The sequence below is a fragment of the Danio rerio genome, chromosome 4 (assembly GCF_052040795.2).
Source record: "Danio rerio strain M-AB ecotype USA chromosome 4, GRCz13ab, whole genome shotgun sequence".
Classification (NCBI taxonomy): Eukaryota; Metazoa; Chordata; class Actinopteri; order Cypriniformes; family Danionidae; genus Danio; species Danio rerio.
The window spans coordinates 44,882,068-44,903,161 of NC_141024.2; the positions used below are offsets into that span (position 1 = coordinate 44,882,068).

At 38.5% G+C, this 21,094-nt stretch overlaps 3 protein-coding genes and 4 non-coding genes across 8 annotated transcripts in view; 2 read left to right on the forward strand and 5 right to left on the reverse strand.

Moving 5' to 3' along the window:
• LOC148681268 (uncharacterized) overlaps nucleotides 1–21,094 on the reverse strand; it is a 482,092-nt gene that overhangs the window by 302,681 nt on the left and 158,317 nt on the right. The window lies entirely within an intron of this gene.
• Nucleotides 1–21,094, reverse strand: part of LOC141377041 (uncharacterized) — a 441,555-nt gene that overhangs the window by 227,865 nt on the left and 192,596 nt on the right. The gene's annotated exons all lie outside the window — the stretch shown is intronic.
• LOC147845040 (uncharacterized) lies at nucleotides 866–12,264 on the forward strand. Its single transcript, XM_088650694.1, has 3 exons — nucleotides 866–895; nucleotides 1,755–1,904; nucleotides 10,727–12,264. Exons 2-3 carry the CDS (start codon nucleotides 1,820–1,822, stop codon nucleotides 11,587–11,589), a joined length of 948 nt encoding a protein of 315 aa, XP_088506820.1. The 5' UTR covers nucleotides 866–895; nucleotides 1,755–1,819; the 3' UTR covers nucleotides 11,590–12,264.
• On the reverse strand, nucleotides 17,443–17,515 carry trnar-acg (transfer RNA arginine (anticodon ACG)). Its single transcript has one exon. It is a non-coding gene; the product is annotated as a tRNA-Arg (tRNA).
• Nucleotides 17,811–17,882, forward strand: trnae-cuc (transfer RNA glutamic acid (anticodon CUC)). Its single transcript has one exon. It is a non-coding gene; the product is annotated as a tRNA-Glu (tRNA).
• trnay-gua (transfer RNA tyrosine (anticodon GUA)) lies at nucleotides 17,968–18,054 on the reverse strand. The gene is given in 2 exon segments: nucleotides 17,968–18,003; nucleotides 18,018–18,054. It is a non-coding gene; the product is annotated as a tRNA-Tyr (tRNA).
• trnae-uuc (transfer RNA glutamic acid (anticodon UUC)) lies at nucleotides 18,143–18,214 on the reverse strand. The gene has a single exon. It is a non-coding gene; the product is annotated as a tRNA-Glu (tRNA).

Here is a 21,094-nt window from a genome sequence, read left to right on the forward strand (position 1 = left end):
GAATAGAATTTAACTCCCTCCTAAAATCACTTTATATTATTAAGAATAATACAAAAAAATCTAAGATTCCTGAAATATTATGCAGATGTATTTAAAGAAGATGCTCAATTTTGCTTTCCTTACGGTTATTTGGTTAAGTGTCATTGTAATTTCATTCATTTAATTTTGTTTGTTTAATTTAGTAATTTTAGTATTAGTATTATTAGTCTAAATCTATTAATATTTTTCTCTTTCTGTCTAATGGTATTATTTGTATTTGTATGTGATTTTGGATATTTTTTCTTATGACTATGTAAATTATTGCTCTTTTTAAAGATCTGTCTGACTTTGTTATGATGTGCTTGAATTGTCAGTTTAAGCATTAATAGAAAAAAAAGTTATTCTACTGGAGAAAGGTTTGTTTTAAAGCTTTTATACAGGTATAAAGGGATTGATTAAAGTTTCAGGTTTTTCAACCAAATGTACCTGCTGTTGACAATATTATTTTAACCCTTTATACAACGTAATACTATTTTACTCAAAGTAAAGAGAACTATGGAACAACGTACGTGTATTAAGTGTCATAATGAAGGTTTAATTGATTAAATAACATAATTTCACTTCATTCTAAGTAAACAACACTTTATATTAGAAATGGAGTACTAGTTTTAATCAGCTCATTTGTGGCTGTTGTTTCTTGCTCGGACTTACTGGATTTATTTTTGTTAATTACTCTCATATAAAGAAACTGTTGAAGAGAAGTTATTTTGTTTCTATTCATAGTTTAATTTATTTTAAACAGAACAAGACTAAGAGTAAGTGGCAAAAAAGGTAAAAAAAAAAGACTTTTATTTTGGCGTGACTTGTGACGTCATAAGCCTGCGCCGCTTTCGCGCTGTGATTCAACTGGAGAAAGGTTTGTTTTAATGCGTTAAGCCTTATATAAAGCGATTGATTAAAGTTTAAGTGTTTTCATTCAGTGCTAAATTATGTACCTGTTGACAATATTATTTTAACCCTTATACAAAGTAGTACTATTTACTAAAACTTACAGTAATGAGGTCTATTTTTTGAATAAAGATAGGATAAACTTTTTGATCCGGAGAGGAAATTTTTCTTGTGCAAAAAAGTGCTATAAACAGACAATAAGATAAATAAAACAAACAAAACAATTAAGAAGATACTTGAATAAAGTAAAAGTGTGTAATAAGTGTTTTAATGAAAGTTTAAGTGATTGAATAGCACAATGTCATTCCATTATAAATATACATCACTATATAATAGAGGTAAAGTTGGTTTTATATTAGCACATTCAGACTTTGCTCTTAATAATATAATTTCATAAAAGTATTATTTGCAAACTCTTTATTTGGAAAAGTAGTGAAATCATATTAGCAGCCAATGACTATCAAAGTACAACATTGTTTACAGTCAATAAACAGTGTCAATGTTGTTTTCAAGTTATACTTGCATGCTAATTCAGATCGAATATTTAAAGTAACATAGTAAACAATATAGAGACTTCTAAATGAACGAATGTGTGAATATAAAACCAACTTTACCTCTATCACTATATATAAGAAATGGAGTACTAGTTTTAATAAGCTGATCAGTGGCTATTGTTTCTTGATCAGACTTATCTGATTTCTGTTTGTTAATGACTCTCATATAAAGAAACTGTTGAAGCAAGTGTTGAAGAGAAGTTATTTTGTTTCTGTTCATTGTTTTATTTATTTTAAACAGGACATTTTTATTGTTTTGTTCATTTTAAACAGGATAAAGTGTCCAAACACAGAGAAAAACTCCTGCTGAAGCGACTGATCTCCACACTGTTATAAAGATGGCGTTTATTAAAATGGAGAGTGAAGATGTGAAGATTGAAGAAACATTCACAGTTAAACAGGAAGATCTGCAGGAACAAACAGGTTGGATATTTTAATGATATATACTGATTTTCACTCTCAAAGACCAACTCAGTCATTTCATCCTAATTCAGATTAATAATAAGAATACTAAATTAAATCCATCTTACAGCCCTGAGTGTGCTGCCTAGTTCTCCTAAATGCACATAAGCACTCATTGAAGGAGGAATGAGTTTATTTCTTGTTACTTGTTCTCATGTTTTTTATCATTATTTTTATGTATTATTAGTCTCCTATTTTCTCTACCTTCTTAAGGTTATTGCTTTTCTAGTTCTCCTTCTGTTTGTAAAGCATCCTTGAGCACTGGCGCTATATAAAATAAACAAAAACAGTACATTTAGAGAAGTTTAATTGAGCTGACGATATTTGACCTACAGTATTCTCATAGAAGATATCTGCTATTACAGTGATAATGTGGGCTTAGTACTTTGTACTAATATGTCACTGTGATCACAATTCCCTTTTTTTCATCAACTTTATGGGTTTAAACTTGTTTCTAGTAGTTGTTGTTACTAGTTCTTACAGATAGTATCTGAGTTAGAATTAAATCATTATTATAATAACTAATTACCAGGGCTATTGTGTTTAAACAGGGTTTCCACGGGGTCTTAAAACGTTGCAAATTCCAAAATCAAAATTTCAGGCCTTAAAAAGTCTTAAATTTACTGAAATATTGTGTTGTAGGTCTTAAACCTTTTCTTTTTAAAGGTCTTAATTTTTCTTTGTTCATGTTTTCCTACTCAATCTGGCCAAAACCCATACAATCACCAACAATCCATCTCAATACAACTTTAAACTTTTCATTCAAAAAGGTCATTTTAACTCTATTTCTCATAAAGGTTTAATTAATCTAACTTGGTGAAACCTGCAGAAACCCTGGTTTAAAATATGTCAAAAATCGTGGAAGCCCCCAATTTTAAATATGCTAAATTTGCTAAGTTTGTATTGTTTTGTTTTTGCTATTATTTATATTGTGTTTTTACCTGAACTGATTGTTCTAGCTGTCCTGTACGGTGACCTTGAGCGTCATGAAAGGCGCCTTTAAATAAAATGCATTTTTATTGTCTGCAAGTTGTTTATTGAGATTAAAATAATATTTAAAAAACAAACAAATTGAAAATGAGATGATTTTATATATATATATATATATATATATATATATATATATATATATATATATATATATATATATATATGTATGTGTGTGTGTATATATATATATATAAATATATAAATATATATATATATACACACACACACACACACAATTGAAGTCAGAATTATTAGCCCCCAGAATTATTAGCGCCCCTGTTTATTTTTTTCCCCAATTTCTGTGTAACGGAGGGAAGATTGTTTCAGCACATTTCTTAGCATAATAGTTTTAAAAACTTATTTCTAATAGCTGATTTATTTTATCTTTGCCATGATGACAGTAAATTATATTTTACTTGATATTTTTCAAGATACTTCTATACAGCTTAAAGTGACATTTAAAGGCCTAACTAAGTTAATAAGGTGAACTAGGCAGGTTAGGGTAATTAGGCAAGTTATTGTATAACGATGGTTTGTTCTGTAGATTGTCGGAAAAAAAATTGCTTAAAGGGGCTAATAATTTTGTCCCAAAAACGGGTTTTAAAAAATTAATAATTGCTTTCATTCTAGCCGAAATAAAACAAATAAGACTTTCTCCAGAAGAAAAAATATTATCAGACATACTGTGAAAATTTCCTTGCTCTGTTAACAGTGGCGCCCCCAGAAAATTTTCTTAGGGGTGGCCAGAAGAGGCCGCACCAAATCTTGGGGTGGCACACTAAAAAAATAATGAATTCAGTGTTATGTTATATTTTTGTTTTTGGTAAATGTAATAATGTAGTTTTTATTCATTTAATTAATTCTTCTTGAAATATTGCAATTTATTCCTTAAAATTATTAAGGAAGTACATGTGCAAACCAAATAAAATTCTATGTTTAGTTTAAAAACACTTTATATATATATATATATATATGTGTGACCCTGGATTAATAAAGGGACTAAGCCGAAAAGAAAATGAAAGAATAATGAGTTTATTAATAACCCAAACAAATGAACAAACTGAACAAAAGGCATTACTATATACGCACTCACTATACCTAATAATATAATTTATCCATATTGCTTTTTGAGCCATTTTATTATGCAGCTTCTTCTATTGATATACTGTACCTTAAGGTAAATATTAAATTGCCATTGCTGTCTATTGAAGGTGTGTGCATGCTGTCAACGACGATCGGGGAGGGTAGTGGCGGTTCTAGTTTAAATGACACCCTGGCAAACCACCCTATTTACCCCACCTCCCTTGAATTGTTAGATTTGTTATTTAATAAACATAACAATTTATTTATATTTATTCTAAATAAATACAATTAATATTAATATTATTATACAATTATTATTCTAAATAAATAACAGAAATCAATCCCAAATATTACTGGAAAACAACAGCTGGAGTGATATGCCAAGATCACTTAACCTTTTGCATGAAAATTAATTATGACAATTCTAAAGAATTATCTGTGGTCTTAGACCAGATCATGGCTGAGAAATCATGTTATGAAGTCTTACCTCCCTGACTCATTATCCATCCTTTGTGCTTTAAAGCCATGCTTAGTGAAAGTAACATCTTCATCATCATAATCATCATATTATATAAACTTTAGTCGACTTTCAAAACTCGCTGCGTACCGACACATCTTTGCGCAAAAGGCTGTTACTCCGGTTTCACGGCACATGAGCGGCGCCTATTTTATTGGCGTGCATGGAAACAACCAATCGGGATTCACACAGGAGTGCGTGAGGCGCGCTGGAATGGTTTTCTGCGCGCATGCGTCAGTTTGCTTTCACCAGCATTGAACCAGAGGGGGAGAGCTACATCATTAACACCAATAATAATTTAGTGGCTGCATTTTATTTATTTATTTATTTACTTATCAATAATAAATAAAATAATAAATCAATAATGTCAACAGCAAAATTATATTTGGGTGGCCACAGGGGTGGCCAGAGTTTACCGTGGGGTGGCCGTGGCCACCCCTGGCCACCCCTTGGGGGCGCCCCTGTCTGTTAAAAATCATTTTGGTAATATTTAAAAGAGAAAAAAAAAAATTAAAAGGGGGCTAATAATTCTGACTTCAACTGTCTGTGTGTGTGTGTGTGTGTATATATATATATATATATATATATATATATATATATATATATATATATATATATATATATATATATATATATATATATATATATATATATATATACATATATATAGCAACCTATGTGACTGCTTTGGGAAATAACCATCATTGTAGACATCACAGGATGACTGATTGTGAAGGAACGTGTAGTCTGGGACATTTGCTACCAACGACAAGTCAAGATTTAAAAAGAAAAAAAAAATTGCATGATCTGACGTAGTGACTAAACGACAGTAAAAATCATGTGATCTGACCCGGGCTTTAGCTGTTGTATTGAAGTCGAAAGAATATATAAAGTAGAATGTTCTTTTAAAAGTGCCGATATGTTTAAGTTTGTCCTTTTGCAAAATGTTTGTCATTTCTTTTCTGCAAATTAGACTTTTTAAAAATCTGCTTGATTCTTTAAAAACCAAAAGCAGTCCCCGTCAATTGGTGTTTTTTTTCCATAAGATACACCTTTGTGACTGTTTATTTTATAATGTGCTTTTTAATAATTTTATTCTTTTCAAAGCAGCACACATACGCAAATTTATCCTTAAAAACGTGGCATGAGACCAATGCACGTGCAATCAATTCCTGATCCTTTGCACACATTTTTAAAACAAAAGACAAGATAATTTAATTACTTTCAATGTGCTAAATATTTGTTAAACGATTATTTAAAAAAAAAGCTTGTACACTTATTTAAACTGTAAACTGTCTGCGCCAAAAGCCTTGTGTTTAGTGCGTTGAAACATAGCACCAAGGTGCTCACGGCGACCGAGTTTGATTCCTGGCTTGTGGTCCTTTGCCGATCCGTTCCCTATCTATGATTACCACACTTTCCTGTCTGTAAAATCTCCACTGTCCTATCCAAATAAAGGTGAAAACCCCTAAAAAATAATTATATATTTAAAAAAAAAACTAAAACTGAATAAAGTGCATGGTAATCAGAAATAAAGTAAATTTGTAAATTAATCTATTTCATTATTTAATGCATAAAATAGGCAAGTCTTTTTATAAATTAAGGTTATTCTAAAGCTTTTAATTGCATTTTCTTTTCTTATAAATAATAAAAGTTGCATCAGATTGATGAAAACAAACCTGAATACCTGCGTAAACAGGGCCACAGTGACTTTTTAGTTTTCATTGAAACAATTGGATAGTGTCTTCTGTCTACATGACTGGCAAACGCGCCAGGAAATTTCTGCAAATATTTTGTTAACAAATGTTTAGTAATGTTAGTAATGCATAGAAAAATGCAAAACAGATTTGTCCTGAGCTCATTAATGCCTAGTTCAGACTGCGTGATTTTAGCCCCGATTTTGGCTCGCCGACAGGTTTTGAGAAATCGCAGACAAATGCCTGAAATCACAGGCAAATTGGTGCTCGTGCACATGAGTGACAATCACACAGTATGAACGATCAAAGACGCAATCTGAGAGAATCGCAGATGAGTCGCTGATGCCCGCAAGATATTTGGCATGCTAAATATCTGGGGCTGTCGGCGATTCAAATCATGCTGTGTGAAATGAGTTTTGACTGAAAATAACATTGGCGATCGCCTACAGCCAATGAGAGAGCGACATTCACTTGTGTGTGCATGTGTGTACACCTGCTGCAGGCCAGCGGGAGGCTGGGGGAGAAGTTAAAAGCGCTCTTTTTCGGTTTATTTGAACCCACAAAATGGAGGAAAAACTAATGGAGGTTTGACAGGACTCAAGAGCAACCGTGTCTGTTTGACGTTTCATACAGAAAGAAATTAGTTTATTAGCAACGTTGAGGAGAATTGGCTAATTCCCTTTAAACCCAGGTGAGCAAACGTAAAAGTTCTACCCCATTAAAGGCTTCTTTCTCATTTTGTAGTTAATAACAAAAGATATACTACGTGTTTTTGGCTGTGAGACGTAGTTTGGACGAAGTTGTTGCGATACTTCCTATAGTAAAGTCATGCAATGTGAAAGTCCCTGTCGCCGATCCATCTTGCAGTGTAAACAAAGCAGCGACGAAACGCTTGCCCAGATAGTCATGCAGTGTAAAAACATCTGTGACACGACTACTTTTAAAATCATGCAGTCTGAACTCGGCATAACCTACTGATGACAGCCACTTTGAGAGGGTTTTTAAGGTGGTTAATGAGATTTGTTGTGTTATCTTTGGAAGTTTGGACTGAACAGGAGCAAAGGCTACCTGATCAACATTACATTCCTCGAAAAAAAAAAAAACACTTGCAATCTAGACGCAGTCACCTCAAGCTTGTGTTGCGCTACAATCCGTAAACTCCACTCATTAAAATAACGGTTTGATGTTTATACTGTAAAATCGTGACAATATTTAATTATTGGTTGTGGGCCACAAATATCGTTATTGTGAAAGTAAAATGATTCATCGTGCAGCCCTACACCCTTTCATTGTGTTCCTGGCTGTTTTTAACCCATTGACTTCTATTATAACCACATTTTTAACCACAAAGCCATGACACCAAATAATCATGGATTCTAGATTGTTGGTGTTTTCCCTGTTGGGAAGAGGTAAAACATGTTATTTTTACTGTTGATCATCAGTTGGCAGCATTAACCCTTTAGATAGGCCTGTTCAAAAAGTTTTTGTCTTTTATATGGAGTTCAGGGGACTAACAGTTTTATCCCAAAAATCAGACAAAGAAGAGCAGGAGTCAGAGATTCAATTAAAAGAAAGTTTACTGTAGATAGTTTGCAGTTTCATCAGCAGAGGCCAGCTTCAACACTCACAAAAAGTTTGTAGACCGTATTACATACAATCTCAGAACAACAATTAGACTCTTACGTAAGGGGGTTGAAGACCGCGTGTACACATTTTTATGCGTCTTCTCCTCATAATGCCAAAAAGAACTTGAATTAAACTTTTAGTTTTGATCGTACAGATCAGATCAATACATCAATTGAATCTGTTAAGTGTCTAGTTTTTATTGTGTACACGAACAATGACAACAGGTAAATTCAGTACTAGTATCAGTAAACATCAAAAAAATGTTAATAATGTAGTTTATGTAATCAGATTGCTTATTTTTTTCAGATGTGAATAAGAGAGACTGATGCTGACATGGCTCCACAGGCTCTGAGATTTTTCATGAATCTGGACCACAGCTAAAACCATGTGATGCTCACGCTTTTACAAACCTTACACCCTTTATTATCTCACACGCTTTATATTTACATTGTTGATTTGCTCTGAATGTGTCTTCTGTACACAATGTGTCGTGTAAATTCCAGTGCAGGCCTTAAGTTATACGTAAAGTGTATTTATCAGTAGAATTGCTATATGTAAGTTTATATAGTTTACAGAGTTGTATACAGTTTACTGACTCTCACAAGTGTATCAAGTTGTTTTGTGTGATAACTAAATATATTTTAAATAAACTGCAATCAAAAAATATATATATAAATAAACTTTTTTTTCCCCCTTACTGTACATTCACAACGAAAGTGGCGAGTGCGTCAAAGGTCGCTCTGACCGCCCTGGCGACAACGCTGCCTGTCTTTAGCTGTGGCGGCGAGAGCGTCAAAATTCGCTACATTGATCTCGTATTTAAAGGGGCCGTTGCAGCATATCTTATCAGTTACATTCCCGCATAAAACCATACTTTCTAGCGTGAAAATGTTGCTCACTTATTGTCAAATTTGTTTAACAATGAGAGATCAAGTTGCATGTGATGTGGATTTGCTTCACTTAATTATCCAGTGTGTCCATATGTCTAAAATATCCTGAAGCAGCAATACTGTTTTGTATTGTCGCATGACATTCAGTTTTTTTTAAGAAAAAAAAAAAACTTACAACATTAATGCACGTCAGTAGCTCGCCAGTAACATTTTAAAATATGTTCCAGTAGAGAAACATTGCAAATAATTATAAATTTGGCGACCACAATAAATAAACCCTTGGGAACAACTGTGGTCGAAACCAAAGTTCACAGGAGAACTGTGTTCTCTGGACTCCTCACAAGCGTTGGACTTCTACATTCTGATTGCTTGCCGCCGAACTGCGTCATAGCTCATTACCATAAAGCTGACTTGATTTCAACTCTCCTCGACGCCCACACCCGCAAAGACGTGCCACTCCTTGCTGCTTATCGCTGCCGGCTCTCATTGAAAATAAATGACTTCCGGCTACATTGACGCCCTCGCCGCTTTCGGTGTGAACGTACAGTTAGTCACATACCTGTCTGATGGCTCATTATTAGGCCCACCCAGAATCTGCGCACACAGAATTCCGCAGATTTTGCCGCAGAAATCTACAGATTTTTAGCCCATCATTAATTGTTTATTTGCTTGAGTAAATGTGTGTAAATCTATATTTATTCAGCTTTTAAATTAAAACAGTAATATTATTGACTAATATGAAAATGTTCATTTGATTTAAATACAATGCAGTTTAAAATAAAATGCAAATGATTTCAGGCCAACAGATTCATCAGATTTGAAAACGGGGAAAAATAATACTAATAATAATAGTACAAGGAGAAAACAAAACAAAATTAATAAAAGAAGAATTTGGGCAAAAAAAAAACCCAAAAACTTTTGCTTCTTACCCACGGAGCGGAGGGTCAAGGGAAATGAGTGGAGAATGGCGAATGTGGAGGTGTGGATGTGAAGATTGAGTGCGTTGACGAACCCAGCCGGTGAGTCGGCAGCTGACTCCATGCGAGTGAGATAAATCGGTAATTTGATTGTGTTCACTGCGCTGAAGTCTTTGGTGATGCACTCGTTCACAGACGTCACGAGCACTTTAGTAACAAGACAGCTGTCTTTGCTTCGTTGCTTCAATACATACTTTCACTTTTTGTTTCTCACAGCCAGTCATTACGTTTACACTGCTCGTCTCGACCCGGTGTCATTACTCGTTTCCCCGCACTGCAACAGTTCAGTCAACTTCTCTTTTTTTCGCACACCACATAATGCTGCCCTCTTCAACTCTCCTCTTCTTCCTTTATACCAGCGGTCACCAAACTTGTTCCTGAAGAGCCGGTGTCCTGCAGATTTTAGCTCCAACACTGATCAAACATACCTGAACAAGCTAATCAAGGTCTTACTAGGTATACTTGAAACATCCAGGCAGGTGTGTTGAGGCAAGATAGAGCTAAACTCTGCAGGGACACCGGGCCTCCAGGACCAGGATTAGTGACCCCTGCTTTATACTCTCACCCATTTGCCTTTTTGCCATCCCATGGGTGGAGACCATTTAAACAATGTTGACTGTCATCACAGAAAACACCAACAATTTTTAATGCATGATTATATGCTGTCATAGCTTTGCAATAAAAAATGTTGTTATAATAGAGGCCAATTGAGAAAAAACAGCCAAGAATATAACGAAAAGGGAGTAAATTTGCCCAAAGTGTATTGAGGTTTTTTATTTATTTTTTATTTCAAAGCATTTTCCCAGAATATGTCAAAATAAGATGTCCCCAAATATTGGTTCGTTTGCTGAAACACAGAGAAAGTTTCAATTTACTATAACTTCTGTTAAGCAGCTTTGACACATTTTACATTGTGTGTGTAGCCAATGTGTCTTTACACGTTTCAGCTCTTGATGAGAGTTTTTAAGACTTGGTGAAAAATAATGTTTTTTTTTAATTTCAGACCTATTTGAAGAGTATGAGGGGAGTAAAGAGGAGGAACATCATGTCAAAATTGAGGAAAAATCGAATTTACAGACTGATGGTATTTTGAAAAGGGGAGACAAGAATCGTTACACCTGCACTCAGTGTGGAAAGAGTTTGGCAAACAAAAGCAAACTTACGATTCACATGAGGATCCACACTGGAGAGAAACCATTCACATGCACTCAGTGTGGGAAGAGTTTCAACCGCTCATCACACCTTAATATACACATGAGGATCCACACTGGAGAGAAACCATTCACATGCACTCAGTGTGGGAAGAGTTTTAGCCAATCATCATACCTTAATCTACACATGAGGATCCACACTGGAGAGAAACCATTCACATGCACTCAGTGTGGGAAGAGTTTCAACCGCTCATCACACCTTAATATACACATGAGGATCCACACTGGAGAGAAACCATTCACATGCACTCAGTGTGGGAAGAGTTTTAGCCAATCATCATACCTTAATCTACACATGAGGATCCACACTGGAGAGAAACCATTCACATGCACTCAGTGTGGGAAGAGTTTCAATTGCTTAGCACACCTTAATAAACACATGAGGATCCACACTGGAGAGAAACCATGCACATGCACTCAGTGTGGGAAGAGTTTCAGCTGCTCATCAGACATTAATAGACATATGAGAATCCACACTGGAGAAAAGCCATTCACATGCACTCAATGCGGGAAGAGTTTCAGCCAATCGTCATCCCTTAATCACCACATGAGGATCCACACTGGAGAGAAACCATTCACATGCACTCAATGCGGGAAGAGTTTCAGCCAATCGTCATCCCTTAATCACCACATGAGGATCCACACTGGAGAGTGAAGGAATAAAATTATAGTCTAATGCTTCTTTTGAATGATATATATGTGCTCATGCTTATAATGCATGTGTTTGCTTGAACCATGATAATCTAATGAGCCCACGCAATGATATGATGAGACATTCTGTTTGACCTTAAAATGAGACAGGAACTTTCCACACCTATAATGTCAAATAACTAAATCTGTAACAAACAAGTCTTGCAGAAAGTCCCTGTCTAGGTTGCAGCTGTGACGTGTGACTTTTCTACACAGAAAGGAGAACTGGAGCAGATGAGGAAAATATTGCTTTATTGTCTTACTAATCACTCTTTTCTTTTGATATATATTTGCTATTGGAGGAATATACTCCCATTTGCCTCACTATTCATAATTTACAATATGTGTTTTTGTCAGATATGATGATGTCTCCTGATATAGCATACTTCTACTTAACCCCTGTAATAATGCGTTTCTAACTAACTGCTAAAACCACAAGAGCTGTGTGTGGGTGCTGGCTGGAGACAGATCTGCAAAAGGGATTCCCCTAGATGGGTGCATACACAGGTCAAGAGTTCATAGACAGGACTAGGAGGAAAAGCTGATGTGATAGATGCAGCATTTTTATACTGCTCTCTGTGTATGCGTGATGTATGATGCTTTAATAAAATTGATATTATCCTGATATCTCTATAAGGAAGTTATGATGCTCAGCTGTGCTTTGATGATTTTTTGCTACAGTTGCTTGCTGCACCCCAGATGTCAGTAGTGTCAAGTATGTCAAGGAGAAGTGATACTTTCACCTGCCCTTTTGTTTCTGTGTGCAGAGGTATCTGTGTGTGCAGACCACAGACTTTTGAGAGATGATTCTGCCTGAAAACAGCTGATGGCAACAATAGAGATTGGGGGTAACTGATCAGAGGAGTGGCCAAAAAGATTGAACGCTGCTGATGGATAAAAGGAGGGAGTCGAGAGAGTTCGAGAGCTTTTGGACATCCAGACTGCTTGGCTGACGGTTCTTCAAAAGCCCAGGATCCTGACCTTCGCTTTATTCACTTATGCTCGATAAACAAATTCATTGATTTTGATTAATTGACTCCTGACCGATTATTGAATTGGGGTGGACTAAGGCAAGTGAGAAATAGTCCAACAAAACAGAAAAGATATCTCCGTAATTACTTAACAGTTAAGAAATAACATACAAAAACAGTTCAGTTATGAAAAATACACACTCAGACCTCATGAATCTGACCTTGTATCTCAACAATGGTAACATCTCAAATGTTTCATGCTGCAATGCATGCTGGGAGTGGCACTGTACAAATATCCCAGTATGCATTGCGGTATAAATAAATGTTGTATAATGGTCTAACAGTTTTCTTTATTTGTGTTCGATTCTGCTGTTGTTTATGTTTAGACTTTCAGTTGCCTGTTTGTGAGTTAAACTGTTAATTTTGTTAAATTTTGTTAAATTTGTTGTCACCATTATTGAGGTTCATATGCTGATTATTGATGTCTCTTTGAGTGCGATTTACACCATAGAGCAGTGTTATTGTCCAAGATATTCTTAAAAACTTCCAGAAATCATTGCCATATATATATATATATATACATATAATGTAAAACAATAGATTTAACATTGAATAGGAGCAGTAAATTTTATTATACGAAATGAGAACAGACTCTGCCATTTAATAGCAACATGAACATCACCAGATCTTATTTAGGTTTTTGGCTGGCTTGCCACAACAAAGGAGCTTTATAAACTAAGTTCTTAACAATTGCAGCAGCCAAGATATATAAATGTTAAAAATGACAGGGCTAAGAGCCCAACTAAAGCAAACTCTGTTCTCCATGATGGTGACGTAAAACTTTCACTTTTTCTCAAGAAGAACTTTAGTAGATGTTATACAAAAATACATGTATTAAGTAATAAGTGTAGCTGGTGATGATGTTTGTAGAGTTGTTTAATCATCCGCTGATCATTTAAATTATTTAATCATTTGTTGTTCTTCAGGTTATTTCATTATAAAGCTGTGACTAAAGTTTTGTATGTTCTGTTCTTGTTTTTTCCCTTCACTATTTCTTCATTTATTCATTGTTAATCTTCCATTATCATTTAATTAGTCAGTTAATTAATGAATTTACTTCAGCTTTGCTACATGTTTCTTGAACACTCAGTAGTGTGGACACTTCAATTAAAACTGAAGTATTTGCTCTGGGGTTTAAAGGGTTAAAGGTGTGAGAGGTAAAAACACAGTGTAAAATGTATTTTAACAGTAATATACTGTTAACTTAAACTACGGAAGTAGACTGTAAAAAAACAGTAGATTGCTGGCAACCACAGCTGCCAGTAGATTACTGTTAAGTCAAGGAAAAAACAGTATTTTACTGTAAGACCTGAAGCTTATTTCTTCTGTCTGTCACCGTTGTGGAGGAGAGTAGAGCCAGTGTATGAGTTAAAGATGAACAATGAACTGCTGATGTTATTCTGCATGTTTCTCTATTTAAAGATAGCGGCTGTTTAGTTGCTGATGCAGTCAGAATCTCTCTGGTGATTCCAGATTTACATGTATGTGTGCTGTTGTGAAAAATAAGACATTAGAGTTAAACCGAACTTTTCTAATTAACTAAAATAAGTTATCATTATAAGTATACTTCTAAGCATATATAGCACATTACTTCATAAACTCATTCAGCAGTTGACCAAGTTGAGGCAGTTGCTTTCAGTGAGCAAAATGAGTTCACTTGAGTATTGTGTAAATCAATGTAGCCCATGTATTTTTACAGCAACATACTGTAAAATAACAGTACATTGCTGGCAATTGCAGCTGCCAGTATTTTACTGTTTTTTAACGGGACAATTTTTAACAGTGTATTATTCAACGTTACTGTAATGGTTATTCATTTAAACCAACTTGTTATAAAAAATACTTAGTTTGCAATTGTTGTCCGAATTAATCTGCAACGAAATCTGTTATAACAGTACAAATCTTGAATGGTATAAGGGCTCTGATTGGCCATAGCGTTCATTGTAACTCGGAACACAATTGGCTGCCGTAACAAAGAATAGGGTGAATCTTGGTTCCAGCTCGGGACGTGATTGGCCAGCATGACCAAGAATTAAAAAAAATCTTGGTTCCAACTCAGAACGTGATTGGCCGGTGTAACCAAGAATAACCACAACTTACAGGTGACAGTATGCGCCACTGGCCCAGTCTGCACTGTGTGGCATATTTGCCGACGTATAACAGAGACTGAAACATTGCTCACACTTGTCTGAGGTGGTCATTTTGACTGCAATCTTGTTTTAGGTTGGCACTTTGTTTTTGAATATTGTATGCTTTTCGAATGCGTATCTGTGCTGCAGTAGAACGCCTTAGCCTCACAGCAAACATTTTGGTTTACAAGCTGTCACTGCTGTCTTCCCAGGAGAGTGGCTGTACTGGTTTCTTCTGGAAGTCCTGAGGGATGTACGGGACCAAGACATGAGAGCGGTTGGGGCAGCCTTTGAACCCAGGAGAGCACCCCACAGGCTCTGTGCTGGCGGCCCCAGAAACTCGATTCACTCCAGAGTAGGACCGAACAACTCCGGCAGGGGCAAACCGCGACCGCACTGCACTGAGAGCAACGCAAAAAAATCCTGGAAGAGCCAGCCAGGAGTAGGACCTAGAATCTTCTGATCCGTAGTCAGACGCGTTATCCATTGCGCCACTGGCCCAGTCCGCATCAGCAGTGCTCATTAGCATGGTCCTTGGAAAGAGGACACGGCTCGGTGAACATGGAGTTCCTAAAACGCATGCTGTGCTTTGTTGTCATGGCAAGTTGTGGTGTCGATAGGATGCTCTTACACCGAGCATGTGACAGTCCCTCCCAAGAAGAACTGTGATCCAGGCTCTGAGACTTTCTCTTCTCCGGGAGGAGGTTGCAAACGTTAGTTATTTTTGTCAGAGCAGCTGCAGCACACCTGGGTGGAGGCCCACAGCTAGACTTGAGGCCAACCTTTACGCAGACCTTCCCTAGTGGTCTAGTGGTTAGGATTCGGCGCTCTCACCGCCGCGGCCTGGGTTCGATTCCCGGTCAGGGAACTTCCTTTTCACCTCCATGCTGAACTTTGAGGAGTGGTTAACTCATTTGGCGAAGGCAAGAAAGCGGCTCTGAGCGCAAAAGATGTCCTTCGAGCCGGAGTCGAACCAGCAGCCTAAGGATTGCCATCATCCCACCTACAGTCCTCCGCGCTACCAACTGAGCTATCGAAGGCTTACAGGGCAGTTCCACAACCACATCCTATAAGGTAGCTGCAGTCCGACCGCTGGCCAAAAAGGACAGAAGCAAAAGCACTCAAGCCTTCCCATACCGGGAGTCGATCCCAGGCCGCCTGGGTGAAAATCAGGAATCCTAACCGCTAGACCATATGGGAACTGCCACTCTTGAAACCCAGTCTTGGCACAAACTCCAGTTCATTCTGATCGCTGGCACGTCCCTGCTCCGCTTGCACAAGTGCCACTCATACACTTACGCACTCTCTCATACACAGTTTCTTGGTTTCCGTAAACCGAGAATCTTCTGATCCGTAGTCATAAGCGCTAACCTTTGTGCCACCGTCACTCTGTTCAGCACCTTGTTAGCACTTTGCTTGAAGCAAGGACAAGACTCTGTCAACCCGGAGTTCCTTCACCACACATTCTGCTTTGTTTTTATGGCAAGAGGTTGTGTGGATGGGATGCTCTTACAGGATTCCTGACAGTCCCTCCATAGAAGACCTGAGATCCAGGGTCGGAGACTCTCTCCTCTCCAAGAGTAGGTTAAAAGCAATGGTTTCTTTTGTGTCTGTGTGTCAGAGCCCTTAGGTGTTGCTGCAGCTCAGAGACCTACAAGTGGAGGAGATTACACTGCAAGTCGGCTGGATGACCTCTAAGTGGTAGGCACTTATACCGCACGTAGGCTGGGTTTGCGATTGATGTAGCTGTAGTAGACATTCATAAAAATAAAAAAATATATAAACTGCTTACTCTGAGGTTGTGTTTAGGGTTGGGGTAGGAGTAAAATTGAATAAAACACAGCAGGTTACCGTGTGGTTGGGCCTAGGGCTGGGGTAGGTGTGATTTTAATAAACTGCGATAGGTTGTATTCTGTGCCATGTACGAGACATTGAATCAATGAAACCCACATGGAGGTTTGTTACTGTGAGGTTGGGTTAAGAGTTGGGGTAGGTTGGGAGGTTGATAAAACACAGCAGGAAACTGTGAAGTTGGTTTATGGATTGGGGTAGGTTTGACATTCAAACATAACTGGTTGGACGCAGTGTCTTGTACCAGACATTAAATGAATGAAAACTCCAGGAGGTTTTTACAGCCCACTTGGGGCTGACCAGGTCGTTTGGAGCAGGCTCCGATTTCTATTTATACCTTTCTCAGTCAGGTAACTTCCTTTTCAGTAGTATGAGCGTCTGCACTGTGTGGCATATTTGCCGACGTATAACAGAGACTGAAACATCGCTCACACTTGTCTGAGGTGGTCATTTTGACTGCAATCTTGTTTTAGGTTGGCACTTTGTTTTTGAATATTGTATGCTTTTCGAATGCGTATCTGTGCTGCAGTAGAACGCCTTAGCCTCACAGCAAACATTTTGGTTTACAAGCTGTCACTGCTGTCTTCCCAGGAGAGTGGCTGTACTGGTTTCTTCTGGAAGTCCTGAGGGATGTACGGGACCAAGACATGAGAGCGGTTGGGGCAGCCTTTGAACCCAGGAGAGCACCCCACAGGCTCTGTGCTGGCGGCCCCAGAAACTCGATTTACTCCAGAGTAGAACCGAACAACTCCGGCAGGGGAAAACCGCGACCGCACTGCACTGAGAGCAACGCAAAAAAATGCTGAACGAGCCAGCCAGGAGTCGAACCTAGAATCTTCTGATCCGTAGTCAGATGCGTTATCCATTGCGCCACTGGCCCAGTCCGCATCAGCAGTGCTCATTAGCATGGTCCTTGGAAAGAGGACACGGCTCGGTGAACATGGAGTTCCTTAAAAGCATGCTTTGCTTTGTTGTCATGGCAAGTTGTGGTGTCGATAGGATGCTCTTACACCGAGCATGTGACAGTCCCTCCCAAGAAGAACTGTGATCCAGGCTCTGAGACTTTCTCTTCTCCGGGAGGAGGTTGCAAACGTTATTTATTTTTGTCAGAGCAGCTGCAGCACACCTGGGTGGAGGCCCACAGCTAGACTTGAGGCCAACCTTTACGCACACCTTCCCTGGTGGTCTAGTGGTTAGGATTCGGCGCTCTCACCGCCGCGGCCCGGGTTCGATTCCCGGTCAGGGAACTTCCTTTTGACCTCCATGCTGAACTTTGAGGAGTGGTTAACTCACTTGGCGAAGGCAAGAAAGCGACTCTGAGCGCAAAAGATGTCCTTCGAGCCGAAGTCGAACCAGCGACCTAAGGATTGCCATCATCCCACCTACAGTCCTCCGCTCTACCAACTGAGCTATCGAAGGCTTACGGGGCAGTTCCACAACCACATCCTATAAGGTAGCTGCAGACCGACCGCTGGCCAAAAAGGACAGAAGCAAAAGCACTCAAGCCTTCCCATACCGGGAGTCGAACCCGGGCTGCCTGGGTGAAAACCAGGAATCCTAACCGCTAGACCATATGGGAACTGCCACACTTGAATCCCAGTCTTGGCACAAACTCCAGTTCATTCTGATCGCTGGCACGTCCCTGCTCCGCTTGCACAAGTGCCACTCATACACTTACGCACTCTCTCATACACAGTTTCTTGGTTTCCGTAAACCGAGAACCTTCTGATCCGTAGTCATAAGCGCTAACCTTTGTGCCACCGTCACTCTGTTCAGCACCTTGTTAGCACTTTGCTTGAAGCAAGGACAAGGCTCTGTCAACCCGGAGTTCCTTCACCACACATTCTGCTTTGTTTTTATGGCAAGAGGTTGTGTGGATGGGATGCTCTTACAGGATTCCTGACAGTCCCTCCATAGAAGACCTGAGATCCAGGGTCGGAGACTCTCTCCTCTCCAAGAGTAGGTTAAAAGCAATGGTTTCTTTTGTTTCTGTGTGTCAGAGCCCTTAGGTGTTGCTGCAGCTCAGAGACCTACAAGTGGAGGAGATTACACTGCAAGTCGGCTGGATGACCTCTAAGTGGTAGGCACTTATACCGCACGTAGGCTGGGTTTGCGCTTGATGTAGCTGTAGTAGACATTCATAAAAATAAAAAATATATAAACTGCTTACTCTGAGGTTGTGTTTAGGGTTGGGGTAGGAGTAAAATTGAATAAAACACAGCAGGTTACCATGTGGTTGGGCCTAGGGCTGGGGTAGGTGTGATTTTAATAAACTGCGATAGGTTGTATTCTGTGCCATGTACGAGACATTGAATCAATGAAACCCACATGGAGGTTTGTTACTGTGAGGTTGGGTTAAGAGTTGGGGTAGGTTGGGAGGTTGATAAAACACAGCAGGAAACTGTGAGGTTGGTTTAAGGATTGGGGTAGGTTTGACATTCAAACATAACTGGTTGGACGCAGTGTCTTGTACCAGACATTAAATGAATGAAAACTCCAGGAGGTTTTTACAGCCCACTTGGGGCTGACCAGGTCGTTTGGAGCAGGCTCCGATTTCTATTTATACCTTTCTCAGTCAGGTAACTTCCTTTTCAGTAGTATGAGCGTCTGCACTGTGTGGCATATATGCCGACGTATAACAGAGACTGAAACATTGCTCACACTTGTCTGAGGTGGTCATTTTGACTGCAATCTTGTTTTAGGTTGGCACTTTGTTTTTGAATATTGTATGCTTTTCGAATGCGTATCTGTGCTGCAGTAGAACGCCTTAGCCTCACAGCAAACATTTTGGTTTACAAGCTGTCACTGCTGTCTTCCCAGGAGAGTGGCTGTACTGGTTTCTTCTGGAAGTCCTGAGGGATGTACGGGACCAAGACATGAGAGCGGTTGGGGCAGCCTTTGAACCCAGGAGAGCACCCCACAGGCTCTGTGCTGGCGGCCCCAGAAACTCGATTCACTCCAGAGTAGAACCGAACAACTCCGGCAGGGGCAAACTGCAACTGCAGTGCACTGACTGAGAGCAATGCAATAAATCCTGATCGAGCCAGCCAAAACTCGAATCTAGAATCTTCTGATCAGTCAGACATGTTATCCATTGCGCCACTGGCACACACTGTTCAATGAGTGCTCATTAGCATGCTGTTTGGAAAGAGGACATGGACCGGTAAACATGGAGTTCCTTCAACGCATGCTGTGCTTTGTTGTCATGGCAAGTTGTGGTGTCGATAGGATGCTTTTACACAGAGCATGTGACAGTCCCTCCATAGAAGAACTGTGAACCAGGCTCTGAGACTTTCTCTTCTCCAGGAGGAGGTTGCAAACGTTAGAGTTATTTTTGTCAGAGCAGCTGCAGCACACCTGGGTGGAGGCCCACAGCTAGGCTAGAGGGCAACCTTTAGCCAGGCCTTCCCTGGTGGTCTTGTGGTTAGGACTTAGTGCTCTTACCGCTGTGGCCTGGGTTCAATTCCTTGTCAGGGAGCTTCCTTTTCACCTCCATGGTAAACTTCGAGCAGTGTTGCCGATGATCTCTTCACGAAAGCAGCTCTGAATGCAAAAGATGTCCTTCGAGCCGCACTGTAAGACGTAATAAGACACACTCTGGCACAGACATCCAGTCTGCACGCTGGAATACACGCTATTATCTCATGGTTGAGACGCAGCTTCAAAAATTAGTTTCAAACCGGAAGTACAAATTTGCTTGAAATAACGCAAAAACAACCAATTTACACTTTTTAGTGAAATATTTGTGTCCAAATAGTGTTTTTAGCAGTGTGGGACACATATATGATTGTCAACAGCTCAAAAAATGTGTTTTGGAGTTTCGTGACCCTTTAAGGTACAAATGGTAGAGAAAATACAAACATGAAAATCTTACTTTGTTTTTCTTCTAACTAAGTATATTTTTATATGTTTTGTTGTTTTGTCTCAAATTATTTTATTCAGGACACAAATGCCTCAAATGCAGCTTTAACATCATTGGAATAAATTATATTTTAACATATTCAACTGGAAAAGCTAACATATTAAAAAGGAATAATTATTTACAAGGTTACTTTTATATCTGCATTTTTATAAACTAAAGCAGTTTTGTCCCAAACCTTTGAAAAATAGTCCATGTTGTCTTTATATTTTTAGATGCTTCATTTATTACTGATTTTACTTTATGCTTTCAAAATATGTAATTATGCATTTGAAGTGATATTGTGCTATTTTGCTACATAGTAGAAGTGAACTAGTTTTGTTTTGTGTTAAAGCCACAATGGCCCTGCATAAAAGGGCTTTACTGGGACCTTATAGGCACATTTTGTGCCTGGACTCAACTTAGTATTAGTGGGACCTAACTTGTTAATTACTAAATGCCCACAGAGCATGCTCATAGGACATACTTCTGACCCAGATAGTATACCTATACTTCGCCCATTGTGGCTATATACACTACACTTTGTGCGGACTTGCTATG